At 42.0% G+C, this 13321-nt stretch overlaps 1 protein-coding gene across 1 annotated transcript in view; it reads left to right on the forward strand.

The window, feature by feature from the left end:
• PPEF2 (protein phosphatase with EF-hand domain 2) overlaps window positions 1-13321 on the forward strand; it is a 110432-nt gene that overhangs the window by 82198 nt on the left and 14913 nt on the right. Inside the window, exons 9-14 of the mRNA XM_040420455.1 lie at window positions 6360-6406; window positions 6669-6835; window positions 6921-6957; window positions 7680-7829; window positions 8339-8752; window positions 12897-13082. Coding sequence (XP_040276389.1) covers window positions 6360-6406; window positions 6669-6835; window positions 6921-6957; window positions 7680-7829; window positions 8339-8752; window positions 12897-13082 — 1001 coding nt within the window. The remainder of the gene's footprint in view (window positions 1-6359; window positions 6407-6668; window positions 6836-6920; window positions 6958-7679; window positions 7830-8338; window positions 8753-12896; window positions 13083-13321) is intronic.

The raw sequence follows: 13321 nt of genomic DNA on the forward strand, positions 1-13321 counted from the left end.
AATTCCACTAGTTTGATAATTGCAATAATGAAAATGTCTAATAATGAAAATGTCTATCCAATATTCTCATTAGTCTCCGTGACTCTTCTCCCCTTTTCCAGCTTCAGTTTAAACTATGTTTTCTCTAAAAGGCTCTGTAAGCAGGGAGCCTGATGCGGACAGCGTGAAGCACCTTATAGGTTCTGTTTTATAGTATGGTATCAGAGTAAGGCTCCATTCAGACGTCCGCACTTTGGGTCCGGATCCGTTCCACAATTATGCGAAACGGGTGAGGACCCATTCATTTTCAATGGGGACAGAATTTTTTTTTTATTCTCTTGTTAAAAGGGTTTGTAGTGAAGGTTTTCTTACTGGTAATTAACTAATTATAGTTATGAGTTATCTACCTCATTCTGGCTCTAAGCTGTGTCATGTGATCAACACGCTGACTCCCCAACTGATACAGCATCTTATGTGTGGACAAGAAGTCAGTTTCTCTATTCATTCCTTTGAAAGCCTCAGTGACCGTCTCATAAGAATTGAGAAACTGAGTTCTTGTCCGCACATACAACAGGGTGTCACTTGGAAAGTCAGAGTTTCATCACTTGACACAGCTCAGGTTCTAAAGGGAACCCACTGTGCCAACCATCCGGTTTGATTTTGAGCTAACCCTATGGCTGTTATTCTGTTACTCCCCTGGTATTCACTCTTTAAGCCCTGTACAGGGCGAGGAGGAGGTAAACAGATTAAACAAGGGCGGGCCAGAGGGGTGAAAGAGAGGGGTTTGGTAAGCAAAGCTCAGAGGGGCCTGGGCACCGGCCGCATGAACGCCGCCCCTGGGCACCTTCAGAACCTATTTACCATATGGTATAAAAGTGTTTTTTGGAGAAAATCGGCGATGGACTGCAATATGAAAGGTACCATAGTAATCTGGGGAAAGTAATGGAGAACCTGATCTGAGTGGTCTGTAATGGTCATATTTGGTGAAAGACTCCCTTTAACCTCCTATTAAGCTATTATAAATATTGACAATAGCTATTTGATCCGTCTAGGATCCTAAAACTAAAAGACCTTTGATGATGTCACCGCAGGTCCTTAAAGTTAATTGTTGCATTCTCTTTGTTAGTGGACCTGCAATTTTTGAAATTTGCTTTCAATTATATATACGATCGTGCTTAATCTAACGCGGCCGTGATTTAGGAAAAAATATATCACAGAATATGACGTTATCTAGCTAATCTATCTATCCAGCATCTATCTATCTATTAGCTAAAGGACCTTTTGATGAGTCACTTTCCCCGCCCATAAACCGCCTAAGCCTCCCAGAAACCCACACAGCCCCGCCCAAAGCTGGTGTCACCGCAGGAATGCGGCCCCAATTTTGTGAAGCGCGTCAGAGAATATCCGAGCATGTTTAAGGCATGTTCTGCGGCAGCAGCGGCACCCAACTTTCCCGGGTGTCGATTCTGTCTTCCCATTTTGCCCTATTTCATAGCCACCGCTATAACAGATATTCAACATATCTAGTAATCAGCCTGCTGTATGAGCAGCTGACACAATAGCGAGCAGCTGACAAGAGTCACAATCACAGACCTGATTACAGCTAATGTCCTTTCTATCTATCTATCAATTTATCTATCTATCTATCTATCTATCTATCTAACAATTTATCTATTAGTTCATAGATATCTATTTATCTTTCTATCTATCTAGCTATCTATCAATTTATCTACCGTATATGCCGGCGTATAAGACGACTGGGCGTATAAGACGACCCCCAACTTTTACACTGAAAATATAGAGTTTGGGATATACTCGCCGTATAAGACTACCCCTTTTTCAACACACAGCAGTACATTACTGCATCCCACCACCATCCCTGGGTACCTCTGCCATCCCTGCATCCCACCACCATCCCTAGATACCACTGCCATCCCTGCATCCCACCACCGTCCCTAGGTAGCACCGCCATCCTATGGTATCACCACCATCCCTGCATTCCACCACCTTCCTTGTCCTCCCTCCCTGCCTCCCAGACCCTAAACATGTGCCACCTATACCCTGAACATGTTTTTGTTATGTTATTCTTCATATTCACATTCACATATGCACATCTGCGCCGCACTTGGAGATCTCGCACATGCGCAGGAGCGAGATGCGAGCGGCCGTGAGGATCCCATGTATCCACGCTCGCCGCATGAAATCTCGCACATGCGTAGGAGCGAGATGCGAGCGGCTGGGAGGATGGCGGTACAAGGAGCATACAAGGTACAGAGCAGGGGGCGGTATACAAGGTACAGCGCAGGGGGGCATATGCCGTGGGTTACATCGCAGCTCTCAGCTGCTGGGGATACAAGGCAATAGCCCGGGCTCTCTCTGTTGATAATTCGGGCGTCCCAGCACTGCAGCGCCCGCCATACCCGGCGTATAAGACGACCCCCGACTTTTGAGAAGATTTTCATGTGTTAAAAAGTAGTCTTATACGCAGGAATATACAGTATTTATCTATTAGCTCATAGATATCTAACTATCTATCTATTTTCATCTACCTGTTTATCTATCTATTAAACAATTTATCTATTTATTTATTTATCTATCTATCAATTTATCTATGTACCTATCAATTTATCTATGTACCTATCGATTTATCTATGTACCTATCAATTTATCTATGTACCTATCGATTTATCTATGTACCTATCAATTTATCTATGTACCTATCGATTTATCTATCAGTCTATATATCTATAGAACAAGGAATGTGGGCAATGTGGGCACCACTATCTTTGTAGTACAAACGGAGTGCCAGCGGCTGAGTCGGCGATCCACCTCCAAATAATGTAGAATAAATGAAATCCGCAGCACATCCAAGTAGTGAAGAAGTAAAAGAAGCTTTAATCACCAAGCATGCGACGTTTCAATCCTCTCAATGGGATTTTTCTGCTTGAGAAAAATCCCATTGAGAGGATTGAAACGTCGCATGCTTGGTGATTAAAGCTTCTTTTACTTCTTCACTACTTGGATGTGCTGCGGATTTCATTTATTCTAGTCTATTTATCTAGCTATCTAACAATTTATCTATTAGCTCATAGATATCTATCTATCTATTTTATCTATCTATTTATCTATTAGCTCATAGATATCTAACTATCTATCTATCAATTAATCTATTTATCAATTTATCTATCTAACAATTTATCTATTTATCTATTATCTCATAGATATCTAACTGTCTATCTTTCTATCTACCTATCTATCTATTTATCTATTATCTCATAGATATCTAACTATCTATCTATCTATCTATCTATCTAACAATCTATCTATCTATCTATCAATTTATCTATTAGCTCGTAGATATTTAATTATCTATCTTTCTTTCTATCTATCTAACAATTTATCTATTTATCTATCTAACTATTTATCAAGCTTTTTATCTATTTATCTATCTAACTATTTATCAAGCTATCTATGTATCTATCTAACGATTTATCTATTTATCTAATAGTCTATCTATTTATCTATCTATCTATCTATCTATCTATCAATTTATCTATTTAGCTATTATCTTATAGATATCTAACTATCTATCTTTCTATCTATCTACATATAAAACATATATCTAACTATCTATCTATTTATCTATTATCTATCTATCTATCTATCTATCTATCTATCTATCTATCTAACAAATTATTTATCTAACTATCTATCAATCTATCTATTTATCTATCTATTTCATATCTCTCTCTATCTATCTCTCTATATCTATCTATCTATCTATCTATCTATGTATGTATACATAATAAAAAAAGGAACAGCACCTCCAGAGACAATCGCAAGCTACCATAGCAACTATGTAGAAAAACAAATAAGTAGCAGCACACCACTAAATGCACTAAGGGTGGGTAAACAGGTGAATGTGTGAACAAGGTCAAATACATGACTACCATACTTACTATTAAGGGGAGTAGAAGCTCTTAGCACATATAATTGATCAAAAATATGTTGGGTCCATCTACCAAATGTCAAGGTGGCTTCTCATCAGATTTGACCTACTCTAACACGGAGTCCACTAACAAAGGGAATGCAACCATTAACTTTAAGGACCTGCGGTGACATCATCAAAGGTCTTTTAGTTTTAGAATCCTAGACGGATCAAATAGCTATTGTCAATATTTATAATAGCTTAATAAGAGGTTAATACAAGCTTAATATTATTTTATTTTTAAACATATTAAAACGAAATTGAATTACTGGAGTAATATCAGATCTAACAGAATAAGGGGCGTTGAATAGGCGGTATTTAGGCGGGGTTTGGGGGCGGCTGATGGGGCGTGGCTGTGGGTGGGGTTATGGGCGGAAAAGGGTTGTGGCCACCTGTCACTTTGAGTTTGACGAGAACAGTAGCCCTATACTACTAAGGCAGAATAGCAAATCTATATACACACAGCTAAAGCGATTTATATATTCACCTATGGAGGAGGGACTGCGCTCTATTACAGTTGCAAGAAAAAGTATGTGAACCCTTTGGAATGATATGGATTTCTGCACAAATTGGTCATAAAATGTGATCTGATCTTTATCTAAGTCACAACAATAGACAATTACAGTCTGCTTAAACTAATAACACACAAATAATTAAATGTTACCATGTTTTTATTGAACACACCATGTAAACATTCACAGTGCAGGTGGAAAAAGTATGTGAACCCTTGGATTTAATAACTGGTTGAACCTCCTTTGGCAGCAATAACTTCAACCAAACGTTTCCTGTAGTTGCAGATCAGACGTGCACAACGGTCAGGAGTAATTCTTGACCATTCCTCTTTACAGAACTGTTTCAGTTCAGCAATATTCTTGGGATGTCTGGTGTGAATCGCTTTCTTGAGGTCATGCCACAGCATCTCAATCGGGTTGAGGTCAGGACTCTAACTGGGCCACTCCAGAAGGCGTATTTTCTTCTGTTTAAGCCATTCTGTTGTTGATTTACTTCTATGCTTTGGGTCGTTGTCCATCTTCTGTTGAGCTTCAGCTGGTGGACAGATGGCCTTAAGTTCTCCTGCAAAATGTCTTGATAAACTTGGGAATTAATTTTTCCTTCGATGATAGCAATCCGTCCAGGCCCTGACGCAGCAAAGCAGCCCCAAACCATGATGCCCCCACCACCATACTTCACAGTTGGGATGAGGTTTTGATGTTGGTGTGCTGTGCCTCTTTTTCTCCAGACATAGTGTTGTGTGTTTCTTCCAAACAACTCAACTTTGGTTTCATCTGTCCACAGAATATTTTGCTAGTACTGCTGTGGAACATCCAGGTGCTCTTGTGCAAACTATAAACGTGCAGCAATGTTTTTTTTGGACAGCAGTGGCTTCCTCTGTGGTATCCTCCCATGAAATCCATTCTTGTTTAGTGTTTTACGTTTCGTAGATTTGCTAACAGGGATGTTAGCATATGCCAGAGACTTTTGTAAGTCTTTAGCTGACACTTTAGGATTCTTCTTCACCTCATTGAGCAGTCTGCGCTGTGCTCTTGCAGTCATATTTACAGGATGGCCACTCCTAGGGAGAGTAGCAGCAATGCTGAACTTTCTCCATTTATACAAAATTTGTCTTACTGTGGACTGATGAACAGCAAGGCTTTTGGAGATACTTTTATAACCCTTTCCAGCTTTATGCAAGTGAACAATTCTTAGGTCTTCTGAGAGCTCTTTTGTGCGAGGCATCATTCACATCAGGCAATGCTTCTTGTGAAAAGCAAACCCAGAACTGGTGTGTGTTTTTTATAGGGCAGGGCAGCTGTAACCAACACCTCCAATCTCATCTCATTGATTGGACTCCAGTTGGCCGACACCTCACTCCAATTAGCTCTTGGAGATGTCATTAGTCTAAGGGTTCACATACTTTTTCCACCTGCACTGTGAATGTTTACATGATGTGTTCAATAAAAACATGGTAACATTTAATTCTTTGTGTGTTATTAGTTTAAGCAGACTGTGATTGTCTATTGTTGTGACTTAGATGAAGATCAGATCACATTTTATGACCAATTTGTGCAGAAATCCATATCATTCCAAAGGGTTCACATACTTTTTCTTGCAACTGTATGTCCTGGAGACTGTAATTATCTGACATTTCACCTGCTGAATAGGTTTTGATCAGAGATTCTATTCTATAAGGCAATTCTAAAATCAAATTAGCTTGATTCTGAAATAGCATGATTTCTGGGATGTTGGTTGCAAGCCGAGTTGCAGTCTAGGCATATTCTATTGTAGTGGAGAATTAAAATTTCACAAATACACAGGGCAAGTAAAGTGAATGAGTCTATTCAAATTATTTGCAGAAATCCTAACATTATCATTACTCTTCTCTTTCATCAAGGAGACCTGCATGGCAGACTGGATGATTTGTTCCTGATATTTTACAAGGTATGTGGTAAGACTAGGTTCTGTGCTATAACCACCATGGTGGAAGTAAAAGCATAAACATTATTATATAAGCTAAGTGTGTCTCATGCTCCACATACATTTCACGTTGGCATAAAGAATATGGATAGTCAAGGTGATAATGCTCATTCCTTTACTATGCATTGTGCTTCTAGTCTGTCATTGTTCGTGCTTAGTAAAAATCATACAATTCTTGCTGTAAATATTAATGTCATGTCAAGTGCCCATATTTCTTTCCTCCCAGAATGGTCTTCCATCACCAGAGAAGCCTTACATATTCAATGGGGACTTTGTAGACCGAGGAAAGCAGTCTATAGAGATCTTGATGATCCTTTTTGCATTCTTACTGGTTTACCCCAAGGTTGTCCATTTGAACAGAGGAAATCATGAAGACTATATGGTTAATTTAAGGTAAGTTTTGTTAAAAACACTGAATTCTGTTACTTAAAAGTTTCCCATATATCATTTACTTCAAATTATGTTTTTTTTTCTTGAGGTATGGGTTCACAAAGGAAATAATGAAAAAATACAAGGTATGTCATCTTGAAGGAAACCAATTATGCAAAAATTAAAAAGATTTGTCTTGAAACCCACTGATGAAAATTTATCATCTGAAAGTACTTATTTTATTTGAGTACTTAAAGGAGACCGACAAAATTATATATTTATAAAAAGCCTGTCATTGTACATTAAAATGTAAAACAAAAGTTTTAAATTATTGTACTCTAGTGCTGAAATATGATTGCTTGGTAGGCCCAAAGCCTGATGCTGTACTCCTCAACGGGGCCAACAGTGCACGAACGGGGAGAAGGGGGGGGTCTTTAAAAAAAAAAAGTGCCATGGCATCAGTGGGGGCCGCCCTATAAGGTAAGAACATAATTAGACTAGTGCTAAACTGATGAAAGGTCCTCTTTAAATAGCAGCAATCGTGTATAACTATGTGGGCATTGAGTCTGTGGAATGACAATAAATAGAATCTTATAGTAGTGCAGCCTCAGGCATTGGGCCTATAAATTTTACCATGGACTTCTCAGCAAACAATTTTCAAATACAATGTCATGTTTTAATGAGGCTATACCTGCAGCACTATATTATATCTGTACAAGGTATGACAATGCGTCTACGTGAAGAGAGACAAGTTATATCTTGTTAAAACAAGGACTCTGGTATATCATATGTACAGTATGTAAATGTGTAGCACAAGTCCTCCATTGTTTTCTTTCTAACAAAATCTTCTTGTTTATTGACCTTAAAGGTTCATGGGAAGAAAATCCTGAAAATGCTACAAAATGTTTTTGGCTGGCTTCCATTAGCAACAATTATAGACCAAAAAATACTGATTACACATGGAGGACTGTCCGATTCTACAGACCTAGAGATTTTATCAAAGCTTGAACGACACAAGGTATCAAATTACTTAAAGGAGTGAAATATTGGTGACCCATCAGTGGAGGTCTGACTCCCAACACCCGTCAATCAGCTGTTTGAAGGGTTCTCAGCATTGGGAAGAGCGGTGCCGCCTCCTCAAAGTATTCCAAGTACAGAGTAGTACATTGTATAGTGGCTGTGCTTGGTATTGCAGCTCAATCCCATTCACCTAAATGGTGGTGCGATCCAGAAAGGCCATGTGACTGATGAACCTCATAGGCCAAGGAAGAGCCTAAAGAGTTCTCCTGAACAGCACTGCTCCTTCAAACAGTTAATTAGCAGTGGTGCAGAAATACGGACACCCACCTATCTGATATTGATGACCTACCCTGAGGATATCAATATTTTTCATTCACGGAAATCCCCTTTAGTGCAGTAACATGTAGTGTTTTTTCCATTTCTTATGCATATCAATGGTAATATATTTACAATTATGATTATTATTTATTACCTTTACAAAACAATAACACATTTTTGTTTCCTTAGTTTGCATCTACCTTACGGCCTCGAAAAAAGAAAGAAAATGCTAACAAGACAGAGAAGATAGAGGACAAGCCAGGTCAGGAAACATATACAAATGGAGACAACATCTTATCAGTAGGGACAACTTGGCTCCCTCAACCAAGAAGTGGTTCATTCTCATGCAGTGCCACTCCAAGCCTTCTGCCTGCCTATAAGGGCAAAAGATCTGCTAGCAGCCCAACCACCATATCAGTTGACAAAAAGGAGATTTCCAAACGAGTGCGGGAAGCTGTAGATAAAGAGCTGGTAAAATGCCGCAGACAAGTGGGTTTCACAGAGACCTATTTAGAGCCTATTAGTCCATCATCTGTGTCCGAGTCTGAATCTGATCCTGGAGAAACACAGGAATATGACATGAATAATGAAGAAAGGAAGCAGGTATTGTGTTTCATTTTAATGTGTGTGATCACTTTAATAAAACAATAAATAGGCAGTAAACATAAAATTATATAGATTTCTAATATACCCTCAATAGGTTCCACACTTCAGAACCAGACTGCAAGAAAGGGCGATTATAAGGGGATGTATAGACCACACAAACAAATTGCTGTTTTAGGAGCTATCCAAACTACACATCCAGAGTGCTATTATAACAGTATATATTTTTGAAAAAACCTTTAAAATAAAAAAGTTTACATATAATGTATGGGACTGTTCAGATAGACACCTAGAGCTAAAACTGCGCAAAAATTTGTGACTTTTATTGGCTCTGCGCTATGCTCGCCAGTTTTCTAAAAGTGGGCGTATTTTCTTATGTAAATGAATCTCTAGACAGATTTACTATTGCGAAAATTTAAAAAGTCGCAAAAAACTGCGCAATTTCCCTCCAGTGAGGACCATGCTTATCTTATGAGACTTTTTATTGGAACATGTGACTTTTTCGTAAAGACGTGCGACTTTTGTAAAGCCGCTTACTGACGGATAAACTGCTACCGTCAAACCACATTTATTACAGTCTTAAAGGGCCGATCATAAATCTGACTTAGCTAAAACTGACTTTAGCCATATGTGAAAGGGGAGTGAGCTGTCAGAGTAATGATAAATCTGGCCCCTAGACTGCTAATATCAAGGGCAATGAAGCTACACTGCAATCTGCTGCTAAAGGAGGAGGTCTAGAATATATACCCAAACTGCTGTTAAAGGGGGAGTCCAAGCTACACATTCTGACAGCTTTTTAAGGGGTAGGTCTAGACTAGTCAGCTAGACTGCTGTGGTAGGAGATGGTCTAGACCAGTGGTGCCCAACCATTTTCCATCTGAGGGCCGCACTAGACATGGTATAAATTTTGCGGGCCAGAACCAGGTAGCTTTACCAGAAAGAAATGCAAATACTGTGAGGGGGACACGTGTGTGCATTACTACTGTGAAGGGGCAAATATCTGGACATTTTTTCTGTGAAGGGGGTGCATCTGGGCATTTTTACCATGAAGGCGGCACATGTGAGCATTACTACTGTGAAAAGGGCACATGTGAGCATTATTACTCTGAAGGGGCACATGTGAGCATTACTACTGAGAAGGGGACACAGCTGGGCATTTTTACCATGAAGGGGGCACATGAGAGAATTACTACTAAGAAGGGGACACATGTGAGCATTACTACTGTAAAGGGGGCACATGTGAGCATTATTACTGTGAAGGGTGCACATGTGGGCAATACTACTGTGAAGGGGGCACATGTGACCATTACTAGTGAGAAGGGGGCACATCTGGGCATTTTTACCATGAAGGGGGCATATGTGAGCATTACTACTGTTAAGGGGGCACATGTGAGCATTACTACTGTTAAGGGGGCACATGTGAGCATTACTACTGTAAAGGGGGCACATGTGAGCATTACTACTGTGAAGGGGGCACATGTGTGCATTACTACTGTGAAGAGGGCATATGTGAGCATTATTACTGTGAAGGGGGCACACGTGAGCATTATTACTGTGGAGGGCGCACACGTGACCTCCATTGAACTCCTGCTCCCTTCCGACTCGTCCTCACCTTCTCCGACGTGCTCTGATGCCTGGCTGAGAGTCCAGATGAGGTCTGTACCAACCAGTGTGGGGAGATGGGGTCTCCAGTCGCTGCTGAAAATAATTGTACCACAACACTGCATCGGATCAGGCGTGTCCCTTCTTCTTCTTCAACTGAGCGCAAGCTCTGCCTCTGGTCACTGCGCAGGCCGAATGACTGTGAAAGGCGCACATGTAAGCATTACTACTGTGAAGGGGGCACATGTGAGCTTTATTACTGTAAAGGGGGCACATGTGAGCTTTATTATTGTGAAGGGGGCACATGTGAGCTTTATTACTGTGAAGGGGGCACATGTGATATCCCAACTGTTCTCACTAAGGTACCAGCCACACTTACAGGAGCAGTCCTCCTGAAACCACACTGCCCACACACACTGTCACCTGTGCCCGCCATTAAGAGTCAGCCTTTCCTTCCTCCGGTACAGTCCGGTCACAAGGACCAGCACAGCGCACGCACCCAGACACAGCACTCGCGCAAAATAGGGAATTGTGAGCCCTCCGCACAGTAGGAGCCCAGCACTGCAAGCAACTACCCACGTGAACGAAAGCGGTGAGAGACGCGCTGAGTCCACACACACAACGCACCCCGCAGAGTCCACACACACAACGCCTTACAGTCACAGAAATTATTTACTACTCACATTCGTTCCCTGATTTGCCTCCAGGCTTTCTGTACTGCGCCACTGCAGCTTCCCCGGAGTGTACCTTCTGCTTCTTCAGCTGGGAGCAAGCTCCGCCTCCCGTCACTGTGCGGGCTGGATCACACAGCTTTGCGGGCCGTATGTGGCACAACTGGTCTAGACTATATAGTCAGACAGCTGTTATAGATAGACGTCCAGGCATGTGTTATATGGTTAGGTCCAGGCTTCATAGTCAGACTTTTCTTATAGGGGAGGTGCAGGCTAAACAGCCAGGTTACTGTTACAGGGGAAGCTTTAGATTACACAGCCAGGCTACTTTTTAGGAGAGGGGGTGGTCTTATGTTATAGGGGAGATCCAGGCTACACAACAATAGCAGCCTGTCTGTGTGCTACACAGACAGGCTGCTATTATAGGGGGGTCCAGGCTACACAGCCAGGCTACTGTTTTAGGGGAGGTCCAGGCTAAGCAGCCAGGCTACTGTTTTAGGGGGAGGTCCAGGCTACACAGCCAGGCTACTGTTTTAGGGGGAGGTCCATTCTACACAGCCAGGCTACTGTTTGGGGGGATGTCCAGGTTACACAGCCAGGCTACTGTTTTAGGGGGAGGTTCAGGCTACACGGCCATGCTCCTGTTTTAGGGGGAGGTCCAGGCTACACAGCCAGGCTAGTGTTATAGGGGGAGGTCCAGGCTACACAGCCAGGCTAGTGTTATAGGGGGATGTCCAGGCTACACAGCCAGGCTACTGTTTTAGGGGAAGGTTCAGGCTACACAGCCAGACTGCTGTTTTAGGGGGAGGTCCAGGCTACACAGCCAGGCTACTGTTTTAGGGGGAGGTCCAGGCTACACAGCCAGGCTACTGTTTTAGGGGAGGTCCAGGCTAAGCAGCCAGGCTACTGTTTTAGGGGGAGGTCCAGGCTACACAGCCAGGCTACTGTTTTAGGGGGAGGTCCATTCTACACAGCCAGGCTAGTGTTTGGGGGGATGTCCAGGTTACACAGCCAGGCTACTGTTTTAGGGGGAGGTTCAGGCTACACGGCCATGCTCCTGTTTTAGGGGGAGGTCCAGGCTACACAGCCAGGCTAGTTTTCTAGGGGGATGTCCAGGCTACACAGCCAGGCTACTGTTTTAGGGGAAGGTTCAGGCTACACAGCCAGACTGCTGTTTTAGGGGGAGGTCCAGGCTACACAGCCAGGCTACTGTTTTAGGGGGAGGTCCAGGCTACACAGCCAGGCTACTGTTTTAGGGGGAGGTCCAGGCTACACAGCCAGGCTAGTGTTTTAGGGGGAGGTCCAGGCTACATAGGCTACTGTTTTAGGGGGAGGTGCAGGCTACACAGCCAGGCTAGTGTTATAGGGGGATGTCCAGGCTACACCACCAGGCTACTGTTATAGGGCATAGTCCAGGCTACACAGCCAGGCTACTGCTTTAAGGGGAGGTTCAGGCTACACAGCCAGGCTACTGTTATAATGGCCAGTCCAGACCACCCAGTCAGACTGCTGTTATGGGGGGTCCAGACTACACAGCCAGACTGTTGTCATGCGGGAAGTTCAGGCTAATTACTCTGTCTCCTTTTATAGTAGCCAGTCTAAACCACCCAGTTAGACTGTTGTTATAGGGTCCAAACTACACAGCCAGACTGTTGTTATAGGGGAGATCCAGGATACGACCCTAGCCTACTGTTATATGGGGAGGTCAAGACTACGTAACCAGACTGCTGCTGAGCTTCATAGGAGGACTTCTCACTCCTGGCAAAACCTGGCACTTACCAAGAACCTGAATTGCATAGTTATTCAAAGAAGGTCATGAACAAGGACCTGCATTGTTAATGAGAGCTATTTACTGTTGATATTTTCCACAGATTGTTGACATTCTTTGGAGTGATCCCATGGCCCAAGAAGGGTGTAAATCAAACAATGTTCGAGGTGGGGGGTGCTACTTTGGTCCAGACGTCACAGAAAAGATTCTTCGAAAACATGGGCTGCAAATGTTAATCAGGTCTCATGAGTGTAAGCAGGAAGGATATGAGTTTTGTCACAATGGAAAGGTATATACAAAACTTCACTTTTCTTTAACAATAAATATTTAATACAATTAAATGTTACAAAACCAAACCTCAATTTAATTAAAGTAATTGATGCAAATCATTACTAATCTGTTTAATCTGAGCAACACAAAGACATGTAGTCATACATTCCTACAGTATGTCAGTTATTCTTAATTCAGTTCTGGACTGTCTAGCATAGAGTGCTGAATTGGCTTCTACAAAGAGAAAATAGATCTTAC

This window comes from Bufo bufo, chromosome 2, assembly GCF_905171765.1.
Source record: "Bufo bufo chromosome 2, aBufBuf1.1, whole genome shotgun sequence".
Classification (NCBI taxonomy): Eukaryota; Metazoa; Chordata; class Amphibia; order Anura; family Bufonidae; genus Bufo; species Bufo bufo.